The 17,393-nt window shown below is 33.3% G+C and overlaps 2 protein-coding genes across 2 annotated transcripts; both read right to left on the bottom strand.

The window, feature by feature from the left end:
• Positions 1-229: 229 nt before the first annotated feature.
• On the bottom strand, positions 230-3,293 carry PPA6 (pyrophosphorylase 6). Its single transcript, XM_028076118.2, has 6 exons — positions 2,972-3,293; positions 2,125-2,285; positions 1,683-1,783; positions 1,406-1,587; positions 854-952; positions 230-474 (listed from the first exon to the last, which is right to left on the bottom strand). Exons 1-6 carry the CDS (start codon positions 3,200-3,202, stop codon positions 382-384), a joined length of 867 nt encoding a protein of 288 aa, XP_027931919.2. The 5' UTR covers positions 3,203-3,293; the 3' UTR covers positions 230-381.
• A 6,636-nt stretch (positions 3,294-9,929) lies between these two features.
• Positions 9,930-15,242, bottom strand: LOC114190774 (uncharacterized). The gene is made up of 7 exons (XM_028079806.2): positions 14,825-15,242; positions 14,125-14,566; positions 13,140-14,050; positions 11,851-13,071; positions 11,540-11,758; positions 10,596-11,456; positions 9,930-10,501 (listed from the first exon to the last, which is right to left on the bottom strand). Exons 1-7 carry the CDS (start codon positions 15,240-15,242, stop codon positions 9,930-9,932), a joined length of 4,644 nt encoding a protein of 1,547 aa, XP_027935607.2.
• Between the last annotated feature and the right edge of the window lie 2,151 nt (positions 15,243-17,393).

Below are 17,393 nucleotides of genomic sequence, written 5' to 3'. Positions count from 1 at the left end.
GATTCATCCAGGTACGAAATTGAATGTGATTCATAAGAAATTACCATTTACTTAGATCAGGTACAATACAACCATCCATTATTTATATCTGGTTTAAGTTTATCATACATTCTTCTACTTTATCCCCCAAAACCAAAGTCTATCAGTCTATTTGCACTCAAATTCGAGAATCAGATGGAGTTGCCTCCTTATAAAGAAATATGGAAAAGAGAGACAATAAAACGTAGAATACACAAGAAAGTTGGATTTATTGAACTAACGCCTGACCAAATGAACATAGTCGAAGATATAACCCGTAAGCTAAACATAAGAAATTGCTACTTCATATAGAATTGTACAAAATGCAAGCAATGGCATGAACAACAGACCCTCCCCAAATCTCTACGCAAGGGACAACTCTCCTGCAGGAATTGATCTCTTAATAAGTTTATTCCAGGACTCGTTGGTCTCTGTGATAACCTTAAGCGCGTATTCCTGTCACAAATATAAGTTTAGAGCGGTAAGAATCAGTAGACACAAATTGAGACCGTGACCAGCACACACTCACATAAACACCAATAATGATAACACACTGCCGAAGATTAATTCCTTTGCTTCAAGAATCTATTTTGGTACTTGAATACAGAAGAATACATTAATTATAACACTTCTTTAGTAAAACACCCTCTTATACAGTTTATCAAGGTAACCAAGTTCTTCCAGAAAAAGTGCAACCAAAGACACTGTATCAGTAAACATAAGAACAGCTAACATACCATTTTAACTAAAAGGTAAAATGCTAACTCCTTCATGAAGTACAGAGTAGGGAATTCCTTGTAATACTTTATTCAAGAGATTCATACAGCAAAAATACCTTATTAGCTGCCTGGTTACCGAGCCCAAATTTATTAGCTGGCTTTCCATCAGGTATCTTGTAGTCTCTGAACCAGTTCCTAATTGCAGTTAGAGTTCCCTGAAGACAACCAAAGATTATATAACAAAGAAAGTTGTTATCCATGACACCAACTGAGCATCTCGCACAAAATTAGCATCCTAATGAAAGCAGCTTCAACATAGATGATTGATTACTCAAGAGAAACGCATTATATCTACTGCTCCTAATCAGATCAAGGGGGAGTGCTCAGAAGAACTTTTACAAAAGTTATTTGAACTTATCTTCTCATATATAATCACTTAAGCTGAAAATTCCTAATATCTACTGTACAACCAATGCTATTTATGTTTGACTCAGAAGTCTTTTTAGTCAATATGCAGTAATAGTAAATAAGCTGACTGCCGTAACTAGGTAGTTTGGATCAAACAGTTAAAAAATCGCCTAGCTGCTCAATATAATCATAAACTATAAAATGAACAAGAACAGATTTATGAAATAAATTATCAGACAGTTAGGTGATAGAGATATTACAGGAAAATGCTTCTCAACGTCATTAACATCATTCACCAATGATGCCTTTGGATCATCTAATGAGATTGCAACTATTTTCCAATCAAGTTCTCCTTCATCAATCATGGCTAATGCACCCAAGGGTTTGACCTTGAGAACCTCACCTATTTTCCCCTGTCTTTCACCAATCTCAACAACATCAACTGCAGAATTACAATGATTTCAGACATATTGTGTTGTATTCGTAATATAACATTATGGCAGAGAGGGAAGTCTACAATAGTTATTAATGGAATACCTGGATCGTTATCTCCCAGTGCTCCTTCAACTTCAGAGTTTGCAAAAGATGGATCTTCCCATGTTTGTGGAAGTAAGCCATAGTTCCAATGTATATTGTAGCTGGAGAACATGAATAAGATGTGTTTCAGAATAGGCTAAATATGGAACCAAAACAATCTAGCTAGATCAACTATTAAAGATAAAAAAATTAACATGAAGATGGCATCTAAGAAGGAAGGGTAACTATCAAAGGTCAGCAATGGGTATTGAACCCTACATGTAGTAGATTTAAGGTAGTAAATAGACAACAGTGAAAAAGAAATACCACACCACATTTATGTCGACAATAAAGCAATAAAACAATGTAGAGAATGGATTTACGTTAAAAATGAACTGCCAAAGACAAATAATGTAATTTAGAATAAGAAAGGAACAGTATGAGCTCAGAAATTGTATCTCACGGGTAATATCGGAGCTTTCCCTTTTTTGTATCTTGTTTAATGGGAGTGAAAGCCTCGTCAGTTGCAACCTCCATCTTTGCACTGGATTCTTTAGGAATCTCAACAATGAAGTTGAAGATATCGTCACCCGATCGCAATGGAATATCATGCCAAGGAGAAATCTGAATATTTTGCAAATTACATTTTAGGTACAAGTAACAGGTAGCCCAGATAGCAGAAAACTCATTCATTGAACGTTACTTCCATTTCCTAGTTGAAAAGCGCAATATCTCATTGTATGGTGATTCTTATTACATAGCTATATGTAATTAGCTTCCATCATATTAAGCAAATATAAATCCTGATGAGTCCCCAGAACAGAAAACATTGCAATTAGGCTCCTGCTCTACATTCCTTTCATAAGAGCAGAGGAAATGTAGTAACAATAAGTAAACATATACACATGCGTGAAACAGAATATCTCAATTAGCTAGTGAAGTATAAGAATATTCAAAACTATTCAACATCAGCCAAAACAAACACCATCCTCAACAACTTACCAAGCTATTGATCCTTAACAGAAAACATAAATATTAAACCAGACAGTACCCTATTTACCTCTAACACTTCCATCACACAAATAACAAACAAACACACAGAAACTGAAAATTATTGCATTTCAATTTCACGTTTCCATCAATCAAATACAGACCACTCACCATCATCAACAACAACAACGACAAAAACAGGAAAAAAATTTTAACACCCAACATCTCATTATTCAAGTGGAAAGCAAAACCCACAAAAGAAATCAATTCCCATTCAATAACAAAATATAAAAACCAAACTGACCCAATAAAAAAGGTACCTTCTTGCCAGATTGGTCGACAAAGAAAACTCTATAGTCGAGGGTTTCGGGCTGGCCTTCTTCCTTGACGACAACCTGGGGATTGTAGATGGCCCTGCAGGTGTAAGACCTCCTAGTCCGACCAAATTTGAGGTTGTTGAGGGAAAGAGCAGTGCCACCCACAAAGGGTTTCTTTCTAAGGAGAGTGCATGTGGAGTTGCTCGCTATGGTTATTGCTCTAGTAGCCGCCATGGATGATGCTCTTCCTTCTTCACACACTCTAAAGGCACAAACTTTGTTTGCTGATAGGCCTCTTGCCCTTTGTGGCACTGTCTCTGTAGTGTTGAGTGTGTTGGGTTTTTATTATTATTTTTTTTTTCTGGTTCAAATTTGGCTATTAGGTGTCCATTTACCATTTGCTCAATACCACCATTGCCTTCCAGCGCACGTGAGCGGAACATAACAATATGGTTATGAATGATCCTTCTTTTTTATGACTCTTCTTTTTTATTGCGGATAATCTGAATGATCCTCTAATCGCTCTATAAATTCGACTCTTAACAAGTAATTATTAAGTAACAAATTTTATATACCCTTAAAAAGTATTATTCAGGAAAATTCTTCTTCACTGAGGTAAAATTGGTCCCAGACTCAAGTCGTAAATTCATAATCAAATTTTAATATACAGATATACTCTTAAATAAATAAATAAATAAATCATGTATGATATTGTTTTGAGAAAGAAAAAAAAAACTAATCACAGCATTGTGTCAAATTTCACTGCTAGATCGTTAAGTTTTGGTTTTTAATTATCTATAACAATATATAAAGGAGATTCTCCTTTTTATGTCCACATTTCAAAATATCAATTTTATCCTTTAAATATAATAATTTATTAAATTTTTAAAAATTGACTGTTACTTTTACAAGTTTTTTATAAAATTTTCTGATATATTTCACTTTATTTTTAATAAATATAAGTTTAGTTTATATATTAACTTAATAACATTACAATATTATTCCCTACTAATATAATATTACGTATATTTAAAAAATACATATTCGCAATATTAATAATAACAAAGATGTGTGTGATGTGTTTGAGAATGATTGTTATTTTTTCATTTTACTTATCGTTTATAATACTTAAAGGATTAAACATGTTTTCAATCTTTTTAAATTAAAATATCTTTTTTCAAATTTAAAATTAATATATTTAATTCTTGTAAATTGAAGAAAAAAAAATGTCTTAATCTCTTTCTCCGATTGTTTGAAATTTTTATAAGAAAACCTCACCATCTTGCACCAATGGCACTAACAAGTAGGTGAAAGAATAACTCCTTCGCGAGTTTATAGGAAGGTTTGGAAAAGTTGTTCTCAACATTTGTAACTTCAACCTAGAAGTAGCCTTGTACTACATTTCTAAACAGCTTCTGCAAAAAATTGGCAATAAATTTGGACGAAAAACTAAAAAAAGGGTAGAAAAATCTATGTAACACCCTTGAGTGTGTTAGGTTACTCCTCAAAAGTCAACTTTAACAAATAATCACACCACTATAAATTTAGAATAACAAAATACATTTTTTTTCTTTGATGATCATACATGTGACAATCTTAAAATTACATGGAGATAAAAAAAAAGCAAGTAAGAACTTCAATATCAAATAAATAAATAAATAAAATTATTTTTGTTTCGGTACAACCAATAAGTCTCACATCGTTTAGGAATCGAGAGTGAAGTTAAATACTCATACCTCATTCCACCATCCCTTTTGAGGCGTCTTTTAAGGACAAAATCGTGATGGAGCTCAAACGTTTCAAAACGGACAATACCTTGAAAATGTGGTGGTTGTTCTTAATAATGGCGATCGAACGAACTTGAAATAATGATATTTTGACCCATTTTTTTTGATTCATTTTGAACCCATCATTCCAATCACCCTTCAATAATCTTTTTTTTTTTATGATATGATATAATAATTTAAAAATGATTGAAATGATGAATTAAAAGTGAATAAAAAAAATATATGTGAAAATATCATTATTCTAAAATTCTCTTGATTTTTGAATCCTCAAGCTATCTTCAACTTTTGTAATTGTATTACACAAATACTGATGAGCCTTGCACTTAACCTTGCAAATATACTGATCACTCCTTTAAAATTTTCATACAATAATTTTGTATTTATTTATACTATATAATACATTTTATCATCGAACAATTTTGACTAGAACTTGGTATGGTTTGATTTCTTATATATATGAAATTGTTTTCTTATCTCTATAAAATTAAATATTTTACTTTTTATTTTTTATAAAAAGTCAGTCACCCTCTCTAGGATAGTCTTTTTAGCACAATTTATTATTGTTTAAGAAATACGAAGAATAACAAAAGAGAAAGAATGAGTCAAACCTAATAAGTGAAACTAAAAAAGTTATTTCAGAAAAATCTCAACTAACTTTAATAATTCAAAAGTATTGTTAATTTTGTTACCTTCTTATGTTACGTAAAATTCGTTTTTTCTATTGTGATGATTCACTTATTTGCCTCCAAACTGAGACGTTAGTATTGGTTCAACTTGGTAGCCCAAGTTGGAACAAAATTGGGTTTTGAAAATGATAAACTAAAAAGAACCGAGTCCAATCGATTTGATTCGACAACTTGCATGAACTAAGTAATGAATTAAATTTTTCCTTTAAGTATTTAAGTCAATTATATATTTAAGACTCAAACTCAAGACTAATGCTAAAAAGGCAATTAAAAAAACAACAGCCCATTAAGTCGGACCAAAACTAGGTTTTGAGAATGACGACCTAACAAAGATTTACTGAACTTGAATTGATGGGGTTAACGTAATTTAATAATATGTCTAATTGATTGTTATTATTATTATTAACAAATATGATAAAAAATTATTTTTGTTTGAGTAAGTTTACTAAAATATAACTTTAAAATAATTAAACTTTTATGAAAATTGATTTTTAATTTCCTTTGGATGCAAGAAAAAAGACCAGTTTTTACATCAGTGAACAAAGTACATAAAAACAGAAAAGGAAAAAAAATCTAAAACTTAATCATAACCTAAAAAATGTATACGCATAAAAAAAATACAACTTTTAGTAATAGTTCTAAACAAAACTTATTTTCCAATTCTTTTAACTAAAAAACAGTTAAATCCTAAAATTTCTGTGCAAAGACGTCTAATTGTATAACATTTAATCTTGAATCTGAAGTCAATTCATGATTAAATTTAGAGATGTGAAAATGGGTTCAAATTTGTGAGCTAACCTGAGTCATTATGAGTTTAGATTGTGTTAGGGTTGAAATTCTTTTACAAATTTTAATAGGGTTGATTTTTGACTCGGTTTACCTAAAACTCGGTTCACCTGAGTTGAACTCGTGGTGAATCGAATTGACTCACCAACCCTCAAATAAAATGTCACACAAGTATTTTTTTTTTGTTAAGTTAGATTTTACATTTGGATCAGATTATATTGTTTTTTTTAGTCAACACATAAATAATTTGTATTTTTGTGATTTTTTTTTTATATTTAGATTGTATTAGAATTTATTTAGATTTTAATTAGAATTAGAATTTAGTTTTACTAAAAAAAAAATAATAATAATTTTTTTAATTAAGCGAGTCCTTGAGTCAACCTGTTTAACTCACTAATCCGTGGTGGGTCGGACCAGATTCGAATTTTTTTTGCTTGTAATGAGTGAGTTGGATTAGATTGACTCACTAAGTGATCAACCCGTAGTGGTAGTGATATCGGATTACCCATTTTGACAACTCTAATTAAACTTACTATATTAATAAAACTAGTATGAGACCCGTGCGTACGCACGGGCCTTTTTTTGTTTTTTTGTTATTGCTGTGTTGTGTGTTTTGGGTTTGGGATATTGTTATTCTATTGATCGATACAATTTTAATTTATATTTGAAACAGTTATAGGGGAATCTAATATAACAAAATACTGTTTTAAAAAACGTACTTAAAAAAGCGCTATGTTTTTCTAAAATAATAAAGAACTGAAAGGGAAAATATGTGAGATATAGTAATAATTAATTTTGTTGAAAAAATATGTGGGTTTTTGGTGGCAATGCATATTCCGAAAAATTCAGAGGGTCTTTTCGTATCTCTGCAAAGACTGCATTGCAATTTCCATTTGCCTTTTCAGTTTCCGAAAAATTCCGAGGGTCTTTTCGTATCTCTGCAAAGACTGCATTGCAGATTTCATTTGCCTTTTCAGTTTGGTCTAGTGTTTACTCTCAGTGCTTTGGTTTTCCATTTTTACGTTTCTGAATCAGAAGATCGGGTGCCCTACAGACTTCCATTTTCATCTGCTTGCATGGAGGACAAAGGTGCAAAACGCTTTAGCTTTAACAACTTTTTCCAGAACTCCATAATGTTTATGGATCGTAGACAGGTTTGTGTTTATAGTTTCGGTATTTGAATTTCGTTTTGCTGTATAATTTCTTGGCCACCTTAATATCATCATCGATTCGTCCCTGTAGCCGTTTCTCTTATAAAGATCGCATCTTTTTGGGTTTTTGAATCAGCCTTAAAGTCTGGGTAATATGTTTTTCAGGAGTTTTTAGATTTTGACGAAGGGTTCTTTTTGGAATGGGCTGATACGTTGCTTATAGGAACAAATTTTTTCTCAGATCCGAGGGGAAACGTTTTTAACATTGAGTTTGAGGAAAGGCTTTTGGCCGACAGGAAGTTTGTCGGTGGAACTCAAATCTTAGATTTTTATGGTATAGATGATGCTGCATATATATGCACCCTGTATTGCGGTGATCGATATTTTAGGTTAAGAGTATTCGACGTACACTGGAAGGAAGTACGTTATCCTGCTGTAGGGAATTCAGGAGCATCGCGAAAACTATGTAAACTTTCATGCTCACCTAGGTTCTTCCAATGTTTTCGACTGATGGTGGATACATCAAAGGTAACAATTTTCATACTTCTTAAATATTATTTCGTTGTATTGTAGGTAATGTTAGTTTTTTATTTAATGTTTGTCAACAGCTATTCATAGTTTTGCCAGAGGAGTTTCGAATGTTTTGTCAAGATGATCTCAAACTGGACTCCAAGGTGCAACTGTATGATCCCCTATACAAAAAGTTCGAGTTCTTTGTGGACATCAATATAGATGGCTGTTTTGTTTTGTTTAGTTTCTTGGAGTTCTATAAGTATTATGGATTGAATAGCAATTTTTACGTACATTTTAGTTATGTAGGAAACAATGTTTTTGTTTATAAGATTTACTTGGCTGAAGGAACACAAATATTGTATGAGAGGGTTTCATCTGAACCGTTGAACAATGATGGTAATACTTCGACTGGTAATGGAAATCACAACTTGACAAAGAAGCTAAGTCAATATGATGTTGAATCTTCATGTCTGGTATGCAACTTCTTTATTGTTTTAATTTAATCTTTGAATTTTCGTTTTGCTGGTTTGTCTAAATTAATTTCATTGTGTTACAGTATCTGCACTCAAATTTTGCTAAACAGTTCTTGGATAAGGATAGGAAGAGATACTTCATTACCAATGAGACCTGCAGACGCTGGCCTTGCAGAATTCGATGGACTGGAAGAACTTGTTATGAATGCTATATCACATGTGGGTGGAAAAGATTCTGCAAAGACAATCTGTTGGTTGCTGGTGATATCATTCAATTTGCAATGGACACTGAGAAGAAAAATGTAATCCATGTAGTTAAGGTTTAGACTGTAAAACCTTCTGCAGTAGTTTTAATGTAGTAGTTTGAACAACTGGAATACTTTAGCATGTTTTAACCGTACATCTATATATTTTATTAAGTATTCTACTATTTTATTTCTTGTGTTAGTATTGTGTGCTCAATATTGTTAATATTTTTATCCGTACTTATATTTTTGTTTTTATATCCGTTATTGAATTTTCTTAGTCGATGATGAATTGGTCTTTAATAAGCTATGACATCCAAGTTTAATTGTTATTTTGTTTCAACAATGACGTACAAAACTATTACCAACTTTTTAAAAAAATTTCAATTACTCAAGTTGGGTATAATTTGAATTAAAAATTTACAAACATATGATTATCATTACAACAGATGTTGATCCATAAATTTTAACAAAGAATTATTGACCGCTGGTTTGTACATATTGGTAATGGTTTTTATTGTTATTGGTCCATAAATTGGTGTAAAACATGTTATTTGGAACCGTGTAATAGGCTCTTGTACAATTATACTGGGAGATATACATTTATATTCACCACTCATCTTCGGATTTGAAAATATATCAAATCCATTCGTTTGTTTCGGGGTTCGTATCATAACGCCGTTAGGTTGAAGATATTGTGTTATGTAGTTTCAATTAATATAAATATTTTACCGTGACGTTGTTATGTAATGGAGGTGCATAAATCAATTAACGTGGTGTTGTAAGTTAAGTTAACGATGAGTTGGTGGATGAGTTGGTTTTGTCTTAAATACAGCTTTGCATATGTGGAGTAATGGTAGAAAGCAATGGTAGAGCTTCGCGGTTTCGATATTGCTTCGTACAATCGTTCATCAAATTCAGCTTGTATGAAGAAAGCAGAAATGGGACCAGAGAACAAAATATGCATCGATCTGGGTAAGAATTACTCTTCCATCACTGTGATCTAGCTATGAAATTGGGCGTAATGAAAAATTTTTAAATTTGTCTTTAAAGTTTCATGAATAAGATAATTACCCACTCTGTCGATCGTTATTGGATTTAACAAATCAAGTGTATACGAAATCAGTTTCTTAATCTGGTATCTAACAACGCGATTTCTAATTTCCAGCATCGACCACGGGTAGACGTTTCACGCATCATTGGCCTGTTTGGATGTATCTCCAAACAAAGTAAGTTTCTACTACAATGGTTAACAATATGTCATACTATATCATAGTGCTGCACAAAATAATTTGAAATTAATAACAAAAGATTGCCAAGCTATACATTTTGGAACACTTCTTTGTAAACAACATTTGTTGTTTTGCTGCATCTTTTGTTGTCATTGTCATGGATTAAGATCTTTAATCCAGATTTACTTTGAACTCTAGAAACTGCTACGTAGAGCTGACCGTGGCTAAATACGGGTGTCGGCAAATACAATCCGACAAAACCTAGTGACTGTCCTTGAGATTTGTTTATTGTCATTGCATATGAAAGCATAATGGGAAATTGCTTTCTAATTAGCTTAAATGGCCATGGGGACTGGGACGGAGACATTGACATTCGAGGAATATAAATTTCTTCACCATCCTTGTTACCTGTTATCAATTTAGCACCTATGACATGGTTTGCAAGCCTGGTGACAATCAATCTGCTTCCATTGCATAATCCTGTAGCTTGGTCCAAGTTTCTCATGAGCATTATAGGTACTCCAATCTTTAGTTTGATCTTATGGTTAGGAAGTCCAGACATACTGAGTGAATTTAGGAACTCAGAGGTTATATTGCTATAAGCATCACTTGAAGCGGATTCATCCACTGAATCAGAGCTAAGATATTCTTTTTCTTCTCCTGCGAACAATTGTTAGATATAATAATAAGACTATTATTAATACCGATCTTTCCAACATGTACCATTATAAATTCATGATCTCCATTGGCATACCTGGAATTAGTGATAGCATGTATTCATTGATTTGATTGACAATCTCAATTCTACTTGCTAAAATTGCTCTGGGCTGCAGAAATGATTCTTCTGTGTACTTGTGAATTAAATCTGGATATGTTGTATTCACAATTGCTTCTATGGGATCATTGAACTCTGAAATCAGAAATTCTTTGGGTATTTCGACTTCTACTAAACCGTCATTTGGTTCTTCTAACTTACCATCCCCAATTTTAACAATCCAATCCGAGAATTCCTGAATCTCGGAAGCAGTACTACCTTGTAAACCTGGTTGTTGCAGACGCATATTTTTGGTCAATGTTAGAACTTCACAGTGATCCCAAAGATAAGACGCATTGATTGTAGAATTTACAATATCAGACCTGCTACCTCCAGGGATAACAGGAAGGATTTGCCTAAAGTCACCTCCGAATAGTATCACTTTTCCACCAAAAACAGCATTCTCTTTCGTCATACCACCCATTATGTCATTCAAAGTTCTATCTAATGCTTCAAAACAATATTTGTGTGCCATTGGAGCTTCGTCCCAAATAATAAGTTCAGCTTTCTTTAACAATTCCGAAGCTTCAGATCCTTGTTCGATATTGCAAACTGAATTATCTAATGTTGGTACTGGTATCTTAAATTTAGAATGTGCTGTTCGTCCTCCTGGTAGTAATAGAGAAGCTATTCCACTTGAAGCAACTGTCAGTACAATTTTTCCTTCAGAACGAAATGCAGCTGACAACGTTCTCCACATGAAAGTTTTTCCAGTTCCACCATATCCATATAGAAAGAATACTCCTCCTTGTTTATTTAGAACGGCCTTACTAACCTTTTCAAAAATTTGCTTTTGTTCAGCTGAAAGGGATTGTTATGACAGTTGTTAAATAATGTCATTTTCATTTAAAGTAATACAATAACAAAGAACATAGCTTCTAAACCTGTCATTGATCTTAAGTTGGATTGGAACAATTGTCGTTGCTCAGCAATGTTGTAATTCAGTTCTGCATAAATAAGCCTATTTCCACAATTTTGAACAACAAAATCATTTGGGTATGGCATGGTTGGGAAGAATTTTAAACTGCTTCTATTCTCTTCAAGCAATTTCTCTATCTCGATCAAAGTCAGGTTTTGGAGCATTTCTGTTGCAATGGTTAAATCTGCGTACAAATAATTTTTAGAATATATTGTTACATTGGAATAGACAATCTCGTTACCCAATTCATGTGCAAATACACAAAATAGATATAACCTGGAATTCCGGAAATATTTCTCTCACGATACAAAATTCCATCTGCAAGCCACTCCCATGTTTTGTTCCATAGATCTTCTGGATGATTAACGCTATTCGACAGCAATATAGTAACGAATAGTTTCCTAAGATAATATCCGGAACCCCAATCTTTTGCTTCTCTCATAGCTTCAACATATTCTGTATCATCTGTTAAAATTCCTAGAGCTAAGCAAGCTTCTCTAAATGTAGAATATGTTACATTGTTAACTGTTCTTATATCTATGTACGATGTTGGACCTTTTACATGGGTTAGCATTCTCCTAAGATAAAACACTTCACCAGTACTTGGAGGTACCCAAATTAGCCTTCCAATAGTATTTCCTCTTTTCCTTGGTTTCCAACATCTATCTTTCTTTACATAAACAAATTTGGAAACGAATTCAGCATATGTTAACTTTCTGGCTTCTGCATATTTCTTATTACATTCCATCCAGCCTGTAAACATTGATTCTGAAACTGTTGCTTTTCCCACAATATCATCCATTTGGTCATCATCATTAAAGTACACTGCCTGTTCTCCCGGTAGATGAAAAAACAATCTTTCTACTGCTGGATTTCGTCCATGAATGGGGAACGAAAATATTCTCCAACATGCCTCGCATGGAGATACGTATCTGCAGTCCAGATATTGTTTGATTTCATCTACTGCTTGTGTATTAAAATTTCCGTCGTTCTGCTGTGGAACTATGGCAGCTGTTATTCTGTCGTAACCTTTGTTGATATACTTAAATAAGTACTTGATCGAAGTACTGCGATTACACCATTCCACATTTATATGTGCTTGGTACTTAAGAAGTAGTTCAGGGTTATAAGGAACCACAGAACGGTTATCAAGGCAAACACCATTCTTTGTCACAGTTGATGAATCGTTCCTTCTTCGATAATGTGGATATCCATCTTCTGATACACTGGTGGTGTTCTGAAAGTTTTTTGGATATAGGCGCGAGCATTTTCCATTTTTCATGCAAGGCAAGGATCTGTTTATAGTACCACAAGGACCGTGTATCATGTGATCTAGAACACATTGATGCAGTTCAGGACATGTAATTGGACACGGGATTTCAGCAGAGATGACTTTGTCAATATCATCAGGAGTTGGGTATTTACTGCTCGGATGCAAAAAGATGAGCAAGTGTGCATGTGGTAGGCCGCGCTTTTGAAATTCTATAGTATACATGACTACAAAATAATCACAGAACAATTAGTATAATAGAATTATATCATTATTCATAAAAGAGATAACTTACATGCAATAGTTCGGCCCAATAAATGATTCTTCGTTAGATCTATGAGAAGTTGTTCGAATTTAATGTTGAACACCCTTGAAACTATATCAGGACGATCGGTTGACGACAACTTTAACTTTTTCAATGCTCTAGTAATTTCTGGCCATTTAGGATTGCACGTGAAAGTTATGAAGAGATCTGGAAATCCCAGATAACTACAAATAGCCATTCCATCAAAATACAGTTGGTCCATAAATCTTCTGCTACCAATAAAAGATGAAGGAAGAACAACCCTCTTTCCTTGTTGTGATCCCTTACTTTGTGAATTATCCGAGGCTTGACGGATGTTATTATATTTATCAACCCTTAACTTAGATTGATTATATTTAATGAATGACAATCTTTCGGATTCCATCATTGTATATCCATCAACAATGAATTGTTGAAAAAGTCGTCTAGATGTAAGCAAAGTTAATGCTTCTGAGTGTCTTGTTTGCAACCTGAAACAAAACCACTCCCTAATTGTCAATCTATTTCTTTTCTGGATGATTCCTGGTCTATCACGATGACTGACATCATGTCTATATCCATCTTCCCCATATGGGAATAGTAAAGGATATTGAAACCCTAGGTAGCTTGTGTGCAATTCATTTATTCTTTGTAATTTGCCGGATTGCTTTTCCATTATGATGTCTCTACCTGAAGCAGTATCAACATCTCCAACAATAAGGGCTGCAACTTCTGAAACATTGGGAACATTATATATCCTTCCATCTTTTGTCCTATCTGCAATAAGTCTCAATTTCAAATCATCAAATGGTTGGTTCCTATATCTATCCCTTGCCATTCTAAATGATTTAGCATGAACATTGAACTCATCGAGCATCTTTTTTAATTTGCTGACAATTTCCAAATCGATATCATCTTGATTCCTGAAAAGAATAAGAGGTAATATAAGTACTTGTTGAGGTTCGTTTAAGTTGTATAGAAAAAACTTTTCATGTACCTTAATGATTCCATTCTGTTTTGAACTTCATTTTCGGTGTCGTAAATATATAGTTGTGCAAACTTTGGAAGCCCACCGGGTACTGGTAAAAGGCTCCCAATTCTATGACAAGATTGACCTTGGATTCTTAAATTGGGCGGTCCTTTTCCATTATTAAAAGTTCTGTCAACTTTAGCTCCAGGAGATGTAAAGGCAAACATCATATTGTATGTCCTTATATGACTTTGATAATTCTTGCTTTCTTTGGATTCATTGTCAAATAACAGACGTTTCAAAACAATTGGTGGTTCTTTTAGAATTGGTAGTTGAACTTTACCATTACCGCAACACAAATGGAAAGTCGGACTTACACATCTCCTGGTCTTGTTAATCCTTTCCTCGTACCACATGTACGCCTTGCATTCCCTGCATATGAATGTCGGATCTCCAATGTCTGCGTACACTGTGTATATTCAAATATACTTCTAGTAAATGAACTAAAATATACTAATAATAAAAATTATAGGTACTATATAAAATCTTATCTGGGATTCATGGGCTGTTCGATTTCCCAATCTTGTGCTATAGAGTCATGTTCCATGTCTTCGTTCCGCTCAGGTGATGAATCTGAAAAAGCTCATTCGTATATGTCAAACATATATTCAAAATTCAAAATTTCAACAGTCTATAAATAATATACTACCAATTTAGAAAGTATTACCTCTAACGATATTCTCAATCCGGGTACTTGTACTCTGATGTAGTCGAACATCTTGTACTATAGCATGGGCTGATGTCTCATATGTTGAACTTTGACGAAACTCTGATGAAAACTCGTTTGCAACTTGAAACTTCTGAAGCAGATTTTGGCGATGAGAAGTGTCATTATGAAATCTAAAGCTCATAGCATTAGTTTTCCTTTGAAGTGGTTCTTCATTATAATTTCCTTGAATATAGTTATTTGGTTTAATCTGGCGATTGAAGAAATCGATCATTGTAATATCAGACAGTGGTGTAGAGTTCCTTTTCCTTCGATGATCGTCATCATGTACATCTCTATGATTCCTTTTCATTTTCTTTTCTTTGAGCATCATCTTTCTTTTCAGTCTTGCATTCGCACAAGATGCATTGGACTCCATCATCAAACTGTTACTGAAACAATTATCACAAATTATATTGTTGTTTAACCAAAATCATTCTACAGATTTGTATTGCATAACGAATTTCAAGCCAAAAACAATATTTGTCTTAACATTGACGAATTAAAAACTTCTCCCACTTCATTAGAAGAACACAAAGCATGTAACAATGATATAGAAATAAAAAATAATAATAATACAACAACACATTGTACCTCAAACTTCATGTAGTTGATTACTGGATTTTGTTTTTCCTATAACTCCTCTTAGTTTAAGTCTTTGATATAGCTGAAGCTTTGTGTCAAAATATCTTAGATGAGGGAAAATAAAAAATGCGCGCCAAATTAATATTATTTGTTTAGTTTATTGCATTTAATCCTTTATTATCGAAATGATTGATTGTATAGGATGGGGCAGTTGAATCCCTAAAAGGTATTCTGCATGTACTTCATTCATCTAAATGTCTACATCTATTAATGATCGTTTTCTTTATTTAAGCAATTTTTTATAAATAAGTTCAAAAGTAATCATGCTTGGCGTAGAACCTTCCATCCGACGAGTTTGAAGTTGTTTCAGACTTATATAAAGTCGGTTACTATTCATTTCTGCACCAACCAAATTTTCAAGTTGTCCAAAAAACTTTCGAACTTCACCAACCAAATATTCTGAAATGTCGACTTCTCAGGTAAACCAAACCAATCCTCCAAGACGTTATTCCTTCAAGAATTGGTTCCAGAGTTCACTCCACTTGGTATTTCCAACATGGGTAAGTATTGAAGTTGTGGTTTAACTTTTCTTCATGAATATTTTTAGATTTCGGGTAAAGATTGAAACTTTCATCAAGTTATCATCTTCTACACTGTAAATACATAGATTTTTTCTAAAAAAATCCTTCCTTGCTATATACAATTCTTCGGTTCTTGATAAAGATGAATAAAAAAGATGACTTGTTTTGGTTTCGAAACTGTTGGGCAGGAATTCCTTCGTTTTGATGAAACTTTCTTTGACTACTGGGGACAACATATGGAGATGGGGACAAACTACTTTCGTGATCCGGTAGGAAACTATCTTATGCTTGAATTTGAAGAGTCTTTCATGCAAAATCGAAGCTTTCGTATAGCACGGGAAATTTCAGATTTTTATAAGTTGGATGATCTATACTGGCTTGGGATACTATACTGTGGACACCGTTACTTTCAGATTCGTATTTTCAGTTTGGCTATGAAGGAAATAGAGTATCCTGCTCCGAGACTGCTTCCTAATCCCCAACAACCTTTGTCTTCTTCGAGGTTTTTCACTTGCTTTAAATCCGAACTATTGCTGCCTCAGGTATATTTTAACGTTGATATAACTTGATCTTTGTTTCTTAGGCTAGTCATTAATTATACTTTTAAACTGGTGCAGACATGCATTAAGTTGGAATATGCCTTTGTTATTTTTTGGGCACATGAATTGGACTATGACAACATTCAACTAATTGATCCACGTCAGAAGAAACATGATGTTCGTATACACAAGTCGGTAAATGCAGACTTGATTATAGAGAAAGGGGTGTTAGAGATGGTTCAATATTTCAACGTCAAGGAAAACAAAATCATACATATGAGTTATGTTGACAGAAATACGTTTTTATTTAGGCTTTTTTCATCTGACGGAATTGAAATTAATTATGCTCCTGAAGTCGTCAACATTAGTAACCATGATACACATCTCGGAGACTATGACCCTGCAGATTTTTACTACTCAATGGCCAAATGCTTATCTGAAAATGATACCAAATCATCATCACTGGTATATAATTTTTGACCTTAGATGTTATAGTGCAATGTATTTTCATGTGTTCTAATTATAACTACCCACTTGATTTTCTTTCAGTACTTGGAATCCGAATTTGCAGCAAAAGCTCTTGTTAGGAACAGGACACGATACATATTGGTCAATTCAGAAGGTGATTGTTGGCCTTGTACAATTCGAAGATCGGGAAGAACGAACAAAGAATGCTACTTAAGTTGTGGGTGGAAAGAATTCTGCAAGGAGAACAAATTAAAGGAAGGAACCATAATAAGACTTGGTGTAGATAAGGAACAATCGAATTTTATCTATGTAATGGAGATAAAAGTATAGCCTTTGTATTCGGTACTTTGTTTTGTC

The sequence above is a fragment of the Vigna unguiculata genome, chromosome 6 (assembly GCF_037176805.1).
Source record: "Vigna unguiculata cultivar grain cowpea cultivar isolate G323 ecotype 2 chromosome 6, ASM3717680v1, whole genome shotgun sequence".
NCBI classification, from domain to species: Eukaryota; Viridiplantae; Streptophyta; class Magnoliopsida; order Fabales; family Fabaceae; genus Vigna; species Vigna unguiculata.
This window is presented reverse-complemented; position numbering and strand designations above follow the sequence as displayed.